This window comes from Orcinus orca, chromosome 2 (assembly GCF_937001465.1).
Source record: "Orcinus orca chromosome 2, mOrcOrc1.1, whole genome shotgun sequence".
NCBI lineage: Eukaryota > Metazoa > Chordata > Mammalia > Artiodactyla > Delphinidae > Orcinus > Orcinus orca.
The window spans coordinates 15,519,284-15,536,262 of record NC_064560.1 but is presented as its reverse complement, the minus strand read 5'-3'; the positions used below and the strand labels follow the sequence as shown (position 1 = coordinate 15,536,262).

Genomic DNA, 16,979 nt, shown 5'->3' with positions numbered 1-16,979 from the left:
GCTGTATATCATTATTATTATCATCTCCATTTGATAGATGATGAATATGAGAGACAGTGGGAATTTAGTGTTTCACCCAAAGTCATAAAGCTCACGAGTATCAGAGTTTGGATTAGAACCCAGCTAGTCTGACCCAGAGCTTATCTACTAAATAGTACATATTGTTAGCTTTTTTTCTTAGAGTCTTTTGGGTATGTTTCATATTTTCCCAGTCATAACTTGTCCATCTCCCTAACATCCAAATGCAAGACACAGTGTCTTCTATATAATAGTTATCCAATCAGTAACTTGTGATTGATTATTTAATCAATTATTAAATGATTATTTCCACTGCTAAAATCATATTTATATCTATTCTTTAAATTTTTCATGAGAGTAACAATAATTTGCAGCTGTGTTTCAAGCACTTAACATGTAGTGTATTGTTTAATCTTTACTGCAACCCCATGAGGTTAAAATGTCTACTATAATTATCTTATTGCTTCTGAGTCCTGGAGAATTTAAATAGGCTGCCCAAAGTCACATACTTAATAAGTGGAAGAGTCAGGATGTGAATCAAAGCCTCCAGTACCTGCAGACTTAACTAGTGGAAAATCCAGCCCACAGTTTCTGCTATTTATTTATTAAAAGAATATGATAATCCTGTTTTCTGTTTCCATAAAAATAAATATTCTCTTCTTATTTGCTTTCCATACAATGGATCAAACAAAATCAAAGTTCTTACCATATCTCACTTACCTAAAGAAAAGGGTTTATGATTTATATTTTTATTTTACTTTTTAATCTCAACTTGGCAAATGAAATCATTACAGAAATGCTGTTAAGCCAGTAATGTTTCCAAAGGCATCTTGACAAGAAAAGACAACTAAAGATGTTGTTCAGTGTTCTTTTAGTATAAGGATTAAGAACTACAGAGTCCTTTGAAATTCCTAGACTTATAGAAAGAACCAGCCAATTCCATTCATATTTCATCTTCGTGTGACTGAGACATTCTTGCTTCTGAGCAAATTAGAGGCTTTCAAAATAAGATGAATCTACCCTGTGTTGGCCTGTCACAACTAGAAGCTTCACTTTTATATCAGAACATTGCATACTGAGGGGAAAAACTTGCAGCACCAAATTTGATAATCGTAAATAGTACTGAAATGAGACATTCAGCTGAAAAACATGTTTTAAAAAATAGGTAATAATGACTCTCAAGAGAATAATGTCTGTAGAATAAACTGTTGTAAAGGGTAAAAATAAAGAAATGCCAAATCTATTCATTACACAGCTCTACAAAAAGCAAATAGAAGTGATATAATGACAGACAATGTCTATCAAATACCATGAGAAAATTTCATTTGACTTGAGAGGCGCTGTATCTGTGGTTGCCATTTTGACAACTTTGAGGAAACTTTTGTTCTCTGAGTATGTTTACATTTCACAGGCTGTAAAACTTGCAGATGCAAATAGACGGCACCTTGAAAATCTGGGGGCGGGGGGGGGGGAATGAAAGTAAAAAAAGAGATTGAGGGCATTTCAACTGATAGTCATTATGCACCCTTCTATTTTAGAGTGAGAGACAGGTAGAAATTTTAGAGAATGTAGAGCCCAGCTAAGTAAGTCTGACTCTGAGGAAGGGAGAATTTGCTATCTTGAGAGACATATTGCATCACATTTAAAAAAAAAACATTAGGCAGCTTTATTTTATGAGCAAGAAAAAAAAAAAGATGAAAATTGCCTACAATTTAAAACAGGGAATGAATTCAGATCACTTGAAGTGGGAAATTGTCTTTTATGATTTGACCCTAGGGCAAACGAGTATGATTCTGCTGAGGGCACTGGAGCTTTAAAAATACAGCTTTCTTTTAAAAGTATTAACTGTCTATTTTAAAAAGACATGTCAAATTTATTACCTTATGGCATAATAACTCAATGAAACATTTTTGAAAACTCAAGATTGTAGCTAATAACATCTAAAAGACAAATTAGAATCTTTACTCTCTACAGACACCAAAGTTAAAAAAGAATGTCCATGAAGCATGGTGATGGATTCTGAATGTGGCTAATATATTTTGGCCTCTAATGTCAAGAAACAGTAGTGATTTGAACAAAGTACACTTCGATGCTGAATTTGCCCTATTTGACACTAAGTCAATTTTTGAAAACATGTCCAATTCTTTAAAGTTTTTAAGGTAAAAAATTGAACATTAATGAGAAATTTCTATCCAGTTCTTATTTTAACTAAGATGTGAAATATAAAAGCTATACCCTAAGAATCTTAAGAACTTGTAATCATTACACATGTACAAGCAAAATTGAAGTATTAATCTGAAAATTTACAGAAAATATCAGGAGGCAGAAAGTATGGGGAGAGGTGAAAATCAGACAATTAGTGAATGCCTATGTTCTAGAGTATTACATCTAGTAGTGTTTAATTAAAGTATGATAGATTTTACAAACTTAATTGAATGCATACTGTCTAATATATGAGTTAAGTAACATTTTAAATGCCCAGTAGAAAGCTGTGAAACAGTCCAAAATCAAACCAACAAACAAAAAATTCCGCTTCTGTAGAAATCTGTCCCACGAGTGAATGTTGTTGATCATTCCATATAGTTACATTTACATAAAGCTGGTTTAATGATTTATCATTAAATTCTAACTATGTTGTGGCAGCTGAGACTTTTCAGTTTTATTATCTGCTTTAACAAGTTCTGAACTTTGTGTGGGAGGCTAGATTCCCCTTGACCTTCCCCAAGGATTTTGCTAGATAGAAATAGGTAATTTACCTATAAATAGGTAATTCTCAATGAAGCAACTAAAAGTTTATAAATGTTTGAAAGTGGGTCTAGTCTGAGCTTGCTAGATAAAGAATGAGTCTATTTCTGAAAATATAATTCAATGTAAGGTTTTATAATTTTGTGATACAGTACATAGTTCCTGGATAATTCATAAATTTCTATTAATAATTTTAAGAGGCTAAGCAACTTTTCACCTTGATGATTCTCCAGAAAAAATATGACATTGCAACAAGTCTATTCCACTTACAAAGTCAGACTTACAGATGCTTGAGTTCTAGAATTTAAAATCCCCAAAGACCAAATTTGCAATGGTGGCTTCTAAATTGCCATGCACGGTCTTGCAATCTTAAATTTTTTAAAACTTTACATTTACACGCACTAATACATCACACAGGAATTGACTTTCTAATTTTTGTGTTTGACTGTGGGATTTTGTAAGACCAAAATTGAATATGCAAATCAGAAGAGGCCAGGAGAGGTGTGCTTTGGAAACTCACCCCGAGTCCCCTAACTAATAATTGGAATTGCTAACTTTAATGTTACGCCGCATATAACATTGTTTGTCTTGTACTGAAATAAGTATACTGCAGTGAAATGATGGATAATTATCATCCCCAGTGAACTATAGTTTTTTTGCTGTTTTTTTTCTACACTGAGTTCCAGGATATAGCCCTAAAATACAAACATCAGATTGTCCCACGTTCTTTTCAGTGATGTATCTTTGCTAAACTGCTTTTCAGTAGTCGCTGTAAGAAAAAGTAAGTACTGGGGAAGATAAATGTGAAATAGGGAATGAAGGTGAGGGTTTTCGATCTGATTTCAAGGTTTAAGAATGTGTGCCCAGTAGGCACACATTCCAATAGAAAGTAACTGTGGCTAATTAAGAATGAAATAATCTGTTTTCAGTTTGTATGTTTTAGTTTTTAAATGCCTGTAATATTGTTGGAATACCAATAAGCATTAAGTTCTTTGGACTTAAATACTTAATAAACAAAACTGCAGTATTGCTCCCCACCTGGGCTGCTGTGAAAAAGGTATTGGGAGAATTCCTAACTTTGTAAAGATTAAATTTGTGTCAGTGAACACAATTACTTTTTTCCCACTGCCTTAAACATTTGACCTTCAGCATCAGGTTAGCTGTAAAGCATAGAATGAAATATATTTGCTGTCTGAATTAAACATAATCTGCTTTTGAGTTAGAAATTCATCAGTCTCATTATGTATGCCATACTATTTAAGAGCTGAGCTACTAAATGTGGAATAGTTTCATACAAACATAGTTAACATTAATTTACCTTATTTGGAACTAGATCAAGCCTATTTCTTTACATCCAGTATAGGTTGAATAGATTCCATATTTTCAATAAAGTCTTAACTATATAAAAAAGTAATTATTATAGCTAATTGTATTATATTTCCTCATTCAGGGTAATGTTTTGAAGCATGTTCCATAAAGTGTAGTCTAAATGTACTGGAAGTCATCAAGAGTGTAAAAAGTAATAAGATGAAGGAAAACTTAGATGATCTTGTTTAATCAAAATAGCATGGGTTTACAAGGGCGGAAGGTGACGGGGGTGGTGGTGGTGGTGGTGTGATGAATTGGGCGATTGGGATTGACATATATACACTAATATGTATAAAATAGGTAACTAGTAAGAACCTGCTGTATAAAAAATAAATTAATTAATTTAAAAAATAACATGGGTTTAAAGAATGCATGTTCTTAATGAATAAGCCATGGTTCTTGGTAGGTTTGACAGATGGAGTGTAGGTGTATCTTGGTTGTGCATGCCACATATATGTCTTCATTTTCCAAACAAGAAAACAAACAAGTGACATCCTTGCAAAGAAATGTGAAAGAAAACTTAGAAAACTATTTCATTGCTGAATTAAAAGTGTGTACAATTTTCCTAATCCAGTATTTGCTAGTACATAAAATATATTTCATAGGACAATGAAGATAGAAGGCTGTTCACTGATGCAATAGAGAGACTTTTCAAATTATTTCCACTACCATTCTTTTATATTGAGGAAAATCTTGCTATAATAATTCACATGTCATGTTCCTTGGTTATTTTTCTTGATTAAGATTTTTTTCTTTATTTTGCCAGACATTATAAGGGTTCTTAGCAAAGAGAAATATTTTCAGTAAGGAACATTTTTTAAAAAATAGATACAAGTCACTTTCAGTTTCTCATCTGTCATGTAAGTCATTTGGAAGTCATTATTCCCATCCGCATAACAAGACAAAAAGCTGAATAAACTAAAAGTCAACAACTCTTCCTGATCTGTTAGAGAATTGAGGTCAAAGGCAAACCACTGCCTCCAAACTGGAGACAAACAGGAGAAACAGAATCACAGCTTCCTGGAGCAGAAGCTCACGAAGAGAAACCTCTGCAGGAATCAGAACTGGGGTAGGAAATCCTAAACTATAACTGATGAATTGTTGCAGGCTCAATGTGCACACATTTGAGAGATTAAAAAATCCCAGGGGATTCAGTGTTAGGGGGCTCCACACTTGTGTAAGCTTTAACTTCAGTAGTCCTGCCATTTCTCACAGTGAAGATAGAGAGACCTCCTCTCTGCTTTGAGCTGGTGGAAGGGAAAAGTAGCCATTTTGAAATTTACCCAGAACAGTGTGTTCTTAATAACAAGACCTGCCCTCAAGAGAGAACACCAGTAAGTATTGGCTATTGCAATAGCTAAATCCAAATCACTGATAACACCAAATGTGGATGAGAATGAGAAGAAACAGGAACTCTCATTCATTGCTGATGGAACTGCAAAATGGGACAGCCAACTTTGGAAGACAGGTTGTCAGTTTCATACAAAACTAAACATAGTCTTACTATTAGATCCAGCTGTTGTGTACCTTGGCATACTCACAAATGAATTGAAAACTTCTGTCTACACAAAAGCTTAACACACTGATGCTTACACAAGCTTTATTCATATTTGCTAAAGCTTAGAAGAAACCAAGATGTTCTTCATAGGTGAATGGAGAAGCAAACTGTGGTACATCCATACAAGGGAATGTTATTCAGTGATAAAAATAAATGAGCTATCAAGCCACAGAAAGACATGGAAGAACCTTAAATGATACATATTGCTAACTGAAAGAAGCTAATCTAAAAAGGCTATGTACTGCATGATTCCAACTGTATGACATTCTGGAAAAGGCATACTGTTAACTCACAATTTATGATTTAAGAACATATATCTCAGTAACAATAATAAATACCACAGGAAAAAAATACTTTTAATTAGAAAATATGTTAATAACCTTAGTTTAGAACTACAAATAAATATTTAACATAAGAAAGTATATATATATTTTTTTCATTCTCCCCCAATAAACGCCACGGAGGGAATAATGACTATGATGAATTTTGATGATGTCGGCAGAAAAATCAAATCCAATTGTGTTTAAATGGAGAGTTCTTTCACATACTAATGCAGTTGAGAAGAACAGAAATTATCTATTGCTCAGAAAAATAACGTGGTGACTTTAAGAATTACATTTCACTTTGCAGTTCTTGCCTACCATTCACTGTTACTTTGGTCAGTGTGGGAATCTGAACAACCAAAAATGAGATACAATATCAGTCAGCCCCAGCAGCCTCTGAACCTGCTCTACATGCAGCACACAAAATATTTTATGTACTTGAAACTGACAGACAGGTTTGAGCAAACTAGGAGAAAAGGAATACACTTTCAGAGTCAACACAACTATTTGATCACTTTATGCACAAGTCGCATACCAAGGTGAATTTTATGAATCACATAATCATAGTGACACTCTTTTTAATATTGGTTCAAAGAATTAAATATTATTAATATATAACTGAGAAAAGAAAATGAGTTGTGTTTAATTTTCTGTGTGTGTGTGTGTGTGTGTGTGTTTGGGGAAAAATGAAATCCGTACTCGATTTAAATATATTCTGCCTCATGCTATAAAACATATTTCACTAAATAAAAAATATATTCATCTGTTACAAGGTAGTGGCCAGCACTTCCTGTATGTCAACTCATCTGGCCCCAAAGAAGGATACACTGCAAGAATCACTACTTCTCAATGCTTCCCAGCAAGCCTCGGAATGTGTATTGTTCGGTTCTGGTTCTACATGGTCGATCCCAGGAGCATGGGAGTATTAAAGGTACAAAAGGAAGATAGAGATTTGTCTTTCACTGAAATATTCAGAGCATGTGTTTAAACATTTTTTTTTTTTTTGGTAGTCAGACAGCACCCATCCTGATTCTATTAACTTCTCATTTCTTTCTGGGGCCATGGGACTTTGGCAAGCAGTGCTGTCATTCATCTTAATCTCATTCAAGATTTATGTCATTCACTGCTGCCACCTGAACTCAATTATGGTTCATGCTATTTAAAAGATTATCTAGAGATAAAAGATTATGGGCAGATTCTACGTATATCTTCTAATAACAACTTAGATAGGGACAATGAAGAAATATGATGAGAGGGATAATAATGGAGAGAATTTTCTTCCACAGAGTAAAAGCGAAGCACACTTAAGATTATAAGTATATATCAGCTCACGCTAAAAACAACATACCTGCTTCATTTTTAACTAATTTAATATAAGAATCTGCACCAAATGCAAATGTCTTTAAAGAAACAAGTTGCTGCATTTATACTTCTTATTGCATGAGAGATCAATGAATGAGCTTTTCATTCATTAGGAACCAATTTTGAAATCTTAATTTCTAATTAAAAGATTGTATATCAGAGCACAACATGTAGTGTTATTGCTTTGAAATTATACAGTCATTTATTATTGGCATAAATACAATTTGGAATTTTTGTCTTTATCTCAAACATTGTCCCTTATAAGTAATAACAGCTATTATTAAGTGATTCCTATCTTTCTGGCTGTTCATTTTAACTTTATATGTGTTATCCGTTTTAATTCTCACATTCACCTGATGAGGTAGTATCCTTTTCCCAAATTTTTAGTAAAGAAACTGAAACTCAAAGTGACTTAGTAATTTTTCCATGATTACACAACTAGCCAAATATCTGATTTCAGAGGTCTGACATCCTTTATCCAGCATTGTTTCTCAGATTTTCTGCGGTATTCAGAGATGTCTAAGGAAAAACATGAGGGAAAGAAAGAATAAACGGCCTTATCAATTCTAGCCATTGATAGGAAGGAGAGCTCTTATCAGGTAAAACTAAAAACATGCAAAGAAAGTGGAGGAGTTATATGGATTCTATTTAAATGTCCATTTTCCTAAAGAGAAGCCAGTAAAAACAACAGAAAAAGAGATTCATTTTTAACAGTTTCAATACATGTGAGTCTATGTAGATCATGAGAAAAGTTTGCTTTTTTTTTTTCATTGTTTTTACATACAGTATGTGAATATTCAGTAGATTAGCCTTTTGCTTATGCTAAATTTTGTCCAGGGTAATTTATAACTACCGATCTTAAAAAAGACTCTCTAACATGTTGTTTTTACCGACATTTTAAAACATCGATGCTGCAATTGAAGAGGACACTAGTCAATGGTTATTGTTACACACGGAAGCAAATAAGAAATGGAAAGGCCAATGAACCATTCAACGGAATGCACGCAGATTCCAGTCACTTTCTAACAAAATGTTGCTTCCTCAGTTCAAAAACAGTGTCCGTATGTCCTTTAGCTCTTCACCAGCTGGTCATTCAGTGCTGTAGACTGAATGTTTTTGTCTCCCAAAATTCAAACGTTGAAGTCGAACTAAGACAGTCAACTAGTTCAGTTACCTAGTTAAACAGCCCACTGCTTTAATCCGTGCTTCCACAAATAACTTTTGAAATGGAAACGTTGGCCTCAAGTCTTGATTTCTGATAGCTTGCTTTTGGTGAGTACAGGTTTTTCTAACTGGAGGCCAGCAGTTAAGTGTAGCAATGCTTTTATACTCTGGGCTGCCTTCATAGAGGTCTACTGGAAAGAACAGTGGAGGCCAATGGTAGTCAGGTTGACACCCAGGTTTTGTAGAGGAACTGCCCTACCCTACTCCAGATTGTCTTGGTAGGTTTGACTGTCACCATGGCTTTCTTTTTTTTACCGCCTCCGTAGATGACCCAAGTGGGGTCAATGATAGTCATTTACAGTATTTGATGCAATGTTTATAAGAGGCTTTCTCTTTCTTCTGTGTTGCAAGTCACAAGGAAGTAGGCTAAATCTGGGGCTATTGAAAGCCATCTTTCCCAATATGGGGAGAGAGATTGTGTGAGAAAGAAGCTAGCACACAGAGAGACATAGGACCAAAAAAGCAAAGGAGGAAACAGAATTGTGCCTGTTTTGTTTAAATCCTGGAGCCTGCTTTACCTGAGCCAGTAAAATTCTATTTGTTACTTGCTATTGAAAAATTCCTAACTATGACAGGCACCCAAGGAGAAACTGTTTTCATAATGTATCCTTATGTCTCTGACTGATCACAGTTCCTGTGGCAGGTCTCTTTCTCAACTATTGCTTTTAATCTTGAATTATTCCCAGACTGAAAAACTTCCCGAGTATGCCGTATTTTTATATGTGAGTGAATCAGTTAAGTGGAAACCCATTCTTTTTACCCTTTAAATCAAGGCTTTCCAGCAACATGCTGTTTGTTCACATGCAAGTTTATTCTTTCTTTTAATCTCTAATTTGGGTATAACGGTGTCACATTTTACAACATTTTCTACAGTGGGGTTTTTCAACTGATGTGTTTCATTTGAAAGAACCTGTAGTTACAGCGTTGGCAAGTCTGATGGACAGATAGCTTCTTACAAAAGGTCTGAGAACCCAACTTTGTGCATGTATTTTCTAAATTAACCAGAAGTCCAACTAATATTATCTGGATTTGTGGTGAGGAAGAACCTCCTCTTTTTCATATTAAAAAGAAATTTTTAAAGAATAAAATAAATGATAATGTCCACTGAGGGCATGGATGTGGAGAAATAGATAGTCATTGCTATCAATATGCAATTATAAAGAGCATTTTGGAAATTAAAAGCTTTATAATTTTTATACTACCTACCAAAACATTCTACATCTATAAATATTTATAAATAAAGATAGATATGCATGCTGTTTTATTTATAAGGTTCTTCATCTCACTGTTGTTTATAGTAGGAAATATTTGAAACCACCTGTATGTCAAATATTAAGAATTGGTGAAATATAGTACATTCACTCTTACAATGAAATACTATGGAGAAATTAATTCTATGAATGAATAATTAATGATAAAGAGAAGTATTTATGATTCATTAATAACCAAAGTAACCAAATTAACAAATATGTATTTTAAAATGCCATATAAAAATATATCTAGTTTTGTATATGTTAACATATGAATATCTATATTAATTTAATAAATATCTGTATCTGTGTGTGTGTGTGTGTATATATATATATATATATGAAAAATATATGGAAGGATAGACACTAAAATGGTAAAAGTAATTACCTCTAGATGGTGAAATGAAAAGATTTTTTTCATTACTTTTACTCTTATTTATTTTATAATTTTTCTACATTAAACATGTATTACCTTTCTAATGAGAAAAATATATATTTCTAAAGGGTCTTCATGTTTGAAAAGGTTGAAACACACTGCTCTAGGATATGCCATAAATAGGTGACTTCTTGAGTTAATAAATAGCAAATATAATTCTGGAGCATATGGTAGATTATAACTGTGCTAATCTGAAACTATTTCTTACACTGATTACATAAATCCTTTAGAAAGGATATGACAAAGAAAATACCTACAGTGAAGTTTCATGATAGAGCATCTATGAGGCCATAAAAATAACAAGGTATTCCTAAAAGAGATTTCAAATTGCAGATTGTGAGAGAATGCTTTCTTGTCAGCACAAATTTTATGAAATTGTATTAAGTGCTATGTATTCCTTGCCCTTCTGTGCTCTGTTCTGTATCCCAGAGAGCTACACTTTCCCGAGTCCTTTGCTGTCTGCATTCCTGAATAAGTTTGGCCAACGGAAGGTACTGGCCAAAGATCTGAGGGCAGGAAGAGGAGACAAGCCTTCCTCCTCTCTCTGTCTCTCTCCCTCTCCTTCTCTCTGTCTCTCTGTCTCTCTCTCTCTCTCTCTGTCTCTATATCTATATCTCTGTCTCTGTCTCTGTCTCTCTGGCTGAGTTTCTGCTGCATCTCATCTGTGACTCAGTTCCCCTAGAGAGTCCCTGCTTCCCTGGCTCTGGCTCCCACCAAGGATGCCTGCCAAATGCCATCTTCTTTCAGCAACTTAGCTTCACTACTCCCTCCCTTTGACCCTCTAGTTTTCGGGTTGGAGACATCTTCCTGTACATACTAATCTAGAGGTTGCCTCATAATTTCCTTGGTAGTTTCTCATATCTTCCATAAACTTGGTACCCATTCCCTATATTAAAGGTCCTCTATTTGAAATATGTTAGTTTATATTTTCTAACTCAGCCCTGTCTAAGTGCCCACCCCAATGAAAACACAAATCTTTTGAAGACATTAACTGATAAAACAATGAAAAATTTTGAGTGAGCTTCATTCAGTATAAACTTGTCCTCCTTACATTAACTTATTAAAAACTTACTGTTTAATGGGGGGGGGGGGGGACAGAAAACAAATTTAAGAAACACAAATAGGAAAACTTCAATTTGTGATACAATACTCTGGAGCAAAGTAAACTGTTTTCTGTTATAAATAATTACTCATGGTCTGCTGAGAGAGTTATTTTATATTGAATGGTAAGAAAGTCTCTCTGAAAAATACGAAGTTTGAATTTAGATTTGAAAAACCAGAAAGATCCATTCTTGTGAATAACTGAAGTAAGAATGTTCTAGGCAGAGGAAACAAGCTAATGGAAAAGCTCAAAAGTGGGAGGTATCTGAAGGCCAGTATAGCTGGCACAAAATAAGCAAGAGAGCGAGAGACGCTAAGAGATAGGTAGGAGCCAGCTCCTTCAGGGCCTTGTAAGGATGGTAAAGAGATTAGATTTTATTGTAAGAATCATGGGAAGTCATTGGAGAGTCTCTTAGCTTAGCCTGCTATAACAAATTAACATGGACTAGATCGCTCAAACAACAGAAGTTTATGTCTCACAGTTCTGGAGGTTGAGGAGTTCAAGATCAAGGTATGGGCCAATTTGGATCCTGTTGTGAACCCTCTCCCTGCCTTTTCACTGTGTGCTCACCTGTCAGAAGGAGATCATCTCTCTGTGTCTCTTCTTATAAGGACACTAATCTCATTCACAGGGACCTCACCCTCATGAGCTAATAACCTCCCAAAGACCCTACCTCCCAAAACCAAAAGATTGGGAATGAGGGCTTCAACATATGAATTTGAGGAGACTCATTAAGTCCATAGCAGAGAGTTTAAAATCGAGGGATAATAACACCTCATTTGAAAATTTAGAAGATCTGTCTGGCTGCCGAGGGGGAAAAGGACAGGACCTGGGGGTAAGAGGAGGCCAGAAAGTGGAAGTGAAACAGGGAGACAAGTTAGAAGATGATTTCCAGGGGTCTCCGGCAGAGAAGATATAGCTTGGTTTAAAGTGGAGTATAAGGATAAATTGGAAAACAATTGCTACAAATAATGAACATGACTTAGATCTTCACTGGCATATTAAGATTATTTTCTAAATAAAGCACACTTTAATTGTATTAGTGTATTAGTGAAGGACATCATATAAAGCTAGGGCAGTCAAAGAAGACATACAGTTGATGAGATCAAAGTGAAATTCAATTATGACGTCCCTATTACTTTTTAGGGTAAAAAGCCAAACAATTCAGTTTTATCCCAGCCTGTAAAGTAGAGTGCTGCATGATGGAGGAAATGTTTTACGGGAACTGGAAAGCCTGGTAGTATAATAAGTGAATAATATTCAGGATAGTGAATGAATAATATTCAGAATAATAAGATATTTATACAGGCATCAGTATCCCTTGATTCACAGGCTCACCAATTATGCAACAATGCTAATACATACTTTATCTTCTAGGTCAGTTTCTTTCTATCTTTCAATTACCTACCTACCTATTAAATTAAAAGCACTCTTTAAAATGGTTCTGGTCTCTTTCTGATTCACATTGCCAAAAGAGCCCTAAGTGAAACCCAATTAATTTCCCATGAGATTATTTAGTTTCAGTAGTTCATCTTTCTAGCTTCTGGCTTGTTCTGATATTTAATGCTAGCTCAGGTGAGTTATTTAATATCTATGGAAAGAGGTAAAGTTTGACACAGGACAAGAGAATGTCTCTGCAAATGACTAATATCCTTTGATTACTCCCGACTCATTTTTTAAAGATACAAAAAGGAAGTGAACTTTTATAATTAATACTTTTTGTAATTTATAGAAATTTCTAATTGCTCAGGGGGGAAAAAACGAACTATTTCCTAAAACTTCTTTCAGTGTTAACAGATGGGTTAATATATCTAAATGGGCTTCTAGAAGGCTATTGTTCATATATCAGAACAGTTAGCCACCAGCTTGAAGTGATCTTTATTTTAAAGTTGAGTTTTAGAGCTACATGATTTCTGCTAAAACCTGTGGAATTTAGCATGTAAATGTTCCATTCGGGAAGCCATTATTGAGGTGGCCGCATGCTTGTGAATTCTGCTTTGTTTTGTTTTAATGTGATATTTAGGAAGATAGTAAGATCAGAGAAAAAAAAGAAAAAAGCCGAGAATAATATCGGAGGGTTACTGTATGCCATCCACTGAAGTCGTTTACATGTATTGATTGATCTAATCTTCACACCTTCCGTGAGGCAAGTAATGACATTACCTACATTTTAACAGATGAGGAAAATGAGATACAGAAAGCTTCAGGAACTTGTTCAAGGTCACAGAGCTATTTACGAAATGGCTCCAGCATATGCTTTTAATTACTATGCTTACTGCCTCTCAGAACTAGATGGGGTTTTTATGGCGTATTTTATTTTCCATATTTTATTATTCAAAATCATCTTTTATTTCCTACCAATAGTTACTGAAATCTGGTTCTTTAAAAGGTGCTTTGCATATTTCCGGTTCTACATATTGTAGTTTTCAGTATAAATTTGATTTGAATTACAAATGTAGCAAAAAACAAAAAAAATTGGTGTAACAGTTATTTAAATCGTCCTCCTAAATGTGTAGTGTGTGTAAGGTGGTGTGGGAGATGCTTTCGGTGTTTCTTTTTCCTATAATTGCCTGTGTGACAAACCATTTAATCCTTCTGTGCTGCTGCTTTTGATGATTAACTTGTGAATGAGCCGTTCACCACGGATAAGAGCTACCAGACTACATCCTCTTTGTCAAACTGATCCAGGCCTCCTCTGGTCAGTTTCGGAGTCCTCTTGGGTTTGTCATTAGAACTATAGCTGTCCTTTTAGAAGAGTTGGACCTTTCAGGGGCCCATTTTCTAGGATAAATGCAGGAGGAACTTCTGTTTATTCCCTGTGATGTTTCCAGGCACATGACCTTCAGAACGGGAAGTTTAGCAGAGAAGGAAAAGAGTCTCACTTCAATTCAGCCTTGTTTCTTAAATGCAGGATGGCCTTGGGCCCTCTGGGGGATGGTGCAGAGGCACAGTGCACCAGCGAGGGCCAGGTACTGTGAGATATTCTGGAAAGGACTTCTGATACATCAATCAGCAACTACCCTTATCACTATATATGATAATATAATCAGAAATAATTAAATAACGAATCAATGAAATATTGTGTATGAACAGTTTCTAGTTAACAAAGGAAATGCATTTTAGATTCACATTCATTTAATCAGGGCACTGGGTTACCACTTAGTGCAATGAAGTAATAATTTACAAGATGGTAACCTGTGTTAATGACCTGCCCCAAAGGTTCTGGTTATTACCATGAGATGTTATGTTACCACATAGATGAGGACCTGGCCCATTTCTTAATTATCACTAGTGCTCTAGAGATTCTTCCAGTGATACGTTGAGTAAAAAGAGAAAGGAGGGGGCTTCCCTGGTGGCGCAGTGGTTGAGAGTCCACCTGCCGATGCAGGGTACACGGGGTTATGCCCCGGTCCGGGAAGATCCCACATGCTGCGGAGCGGCTGGGCCCATGAGCCATGGCCGCTGAGCCTGCGCGTCCGGAGCCTGTGCTCCGCAACGGGAGAGGCCACAACAGTGAGAGGCCCGCGTACCGCAAAAAAAAAAAAAAAAAAAAGAGAGAGAGAAAGGAGGAAAATGTTAAGTTTCGAAAAGGAAAAAATATATTTAAAAAAGTTGAATACGTACTTGTATTCATATAGAAATATATATACAAAATTAAATAGGTACTAGTTTGTATGGCATATGCTTCAGACAATTTACACGTCAGATTATTTTGTTTAATCCTTTTCTTTATTATTAGTGCTTAATTTAACAATGCATTTTTTATGATGTTACGTTATTGTGAAAGTTGTTGAGAGGCACTATCAGTATTCGGTCAATAATTTTATTCCTTTTTTATATGCATTTTAACTGTCCCAGACTAACCAGTTCCCTCTCATTCCTGTCACATGCTAAACCTCATGGTCATTATTTCCACAGGTGGTGGTACACTGCTTATCAAGGGCAGCTTTTGAGAACAACATTCGATAGTGCTTAAAAGCAGAAACAATAATATATGCAGATATCTCCAGGCATAAAAGGTTGGAAGTGTGAGTAGGAGTCACTGAGCTTACTTAGCACATTTCTGCCCTCTAAACAGACTTGTCGAAGCTCGAGATTATACCCTACATTTGAGCATTTCATACTAATTTAGCATAAACATAGCTAGTAATGTACTAAGGCAGTAATTCTCAACGTGTCTCACACACTGCTGTGTTGCAGTCATTTTTAAGATGTGACACAGGGAATACGCAAGAACAGTAGTTAAAATGAACCCAAGTACTTTTTAGTGATTTCCTCCCTTTTTTGAGTATAGATTCAAGATTCTCCCTGTATTATATCAGTGTGATGTATTTAATCTGACAGGTCTTATTGAATAGAAGAGAAGAAATGTAAGGTTGTATCTGATGTGTCAGGCATTTTGTCAAGCAGTTTGCATGACCCTCAGGACCATGTGATGAGGGACACCGAGGAGAGTGCGTCAAACACAACATATCATCCATCACATAGTGAGAATCATGAGCTTATGTTAACAACTTAGCAAAGGTGGGCACACAGACCTTGACAGCAAAGATACTTGGATAGGACAGGTAGAGGAAACGATGCTGACATGTGCTGTGTATCTTTTATTGTAGATAGTAGACATATAAGCCTCAGGATGGTAAAAAAAAACGCTGCTGCAAGTTTCTATTAAAGTATAAATTATCAGGCTGGGATGGCACTACATGAAATGCAAAGGGTGACACTCAGAAGGAGCTAATCGAATATGACCTTCAAATTAGACTTTCCCTTTAGAGTATAATAAAAGCAGGAAAAGAAAAGTGACCTCACGTTGAAGAGTTATGCTGCTAAAAATTAAAATCAAGTTACCGCTTTAGGACAGAGACATGGGAATTTGCAAAAGAAGGTATTTCTTACCCCTGCCTACAAGCAGGCTAGGTGCAAAGTCACCTTGAGAAAGAACCAAAACTCAGCTTCGCGTAGAAGTCTGGGTCCCAAGCTGAATATTGCTTCTTAAAAAAAAACAAAAAAAACCCCAAAAAAAACATTTAACAGATTCATAGTTAAAGCAACTTTTCTTCTACGTTTTTATTTTGTGAAATCTGTCAGTCTCTATTTTCTTTATAGATTTTGGCCTTAATACTTTGCTTAGGAAGCCCTTTCCTGTCATAAAATAAAATATTCTCATTTTTTTAAGTTATCTCATAATTTTGACTTTTTAGATTTAACTAATTCATCCACTTATAATTGATTTTGCATATGTATGGTGAGAAGTTAGAAATTCATGATTTTCTTTCCAAATAGGAAGCTCGTTCTTCCAACATCACTGATTCAGTACTGTGTCCTCCCCGTTGATTTGACATGCTTTCATAACACGTTAAGTTCATATATGCATTTGTAAACTTTCTACAGATGTATGAAAGAATGATTGTTTCTTCATTGGATGCAAAGATAGATGCACAGAGAGATGATAGAAACACAGAGATAAATTAAATCATAATCCTCTACATCCTTACTCACTATTATCTACTTAATTTGTCAATTTAGGGAAAAAAGGTATTTTAAGTTCCTCCAGTATAAAGTCTCAGTTTGTCTTTCTGTTCTTATTGGTCTC

At 35.1% G+C, this 16,979-nt stretch overlaps 1 protein-coding gene across 1 annotated transcript in view; it reads left to right on the top strand.

The window, feature by feature from the left end:
* The window catches only part of MALRD1 (MAM and LDL receptor class A domain containing 1), a 589,021-nt gene that overhangs the window by 430,220 nt on the left and 141,822 nt on the right, over nucleotides 1-16,979 (top strand). Inside the window, exon 31 of the mRNA XM_049705518.1 lies at nucleotides 6,786-6,943. Within this exon, the coding sequence (XP_049561475.1) occupies nucleotides 6,786-6,943 (158 nt within the window). The remainder of the gene's footprint in view (nucleotides 1-6,785; nucleotides 6,944-16,979) is intronic.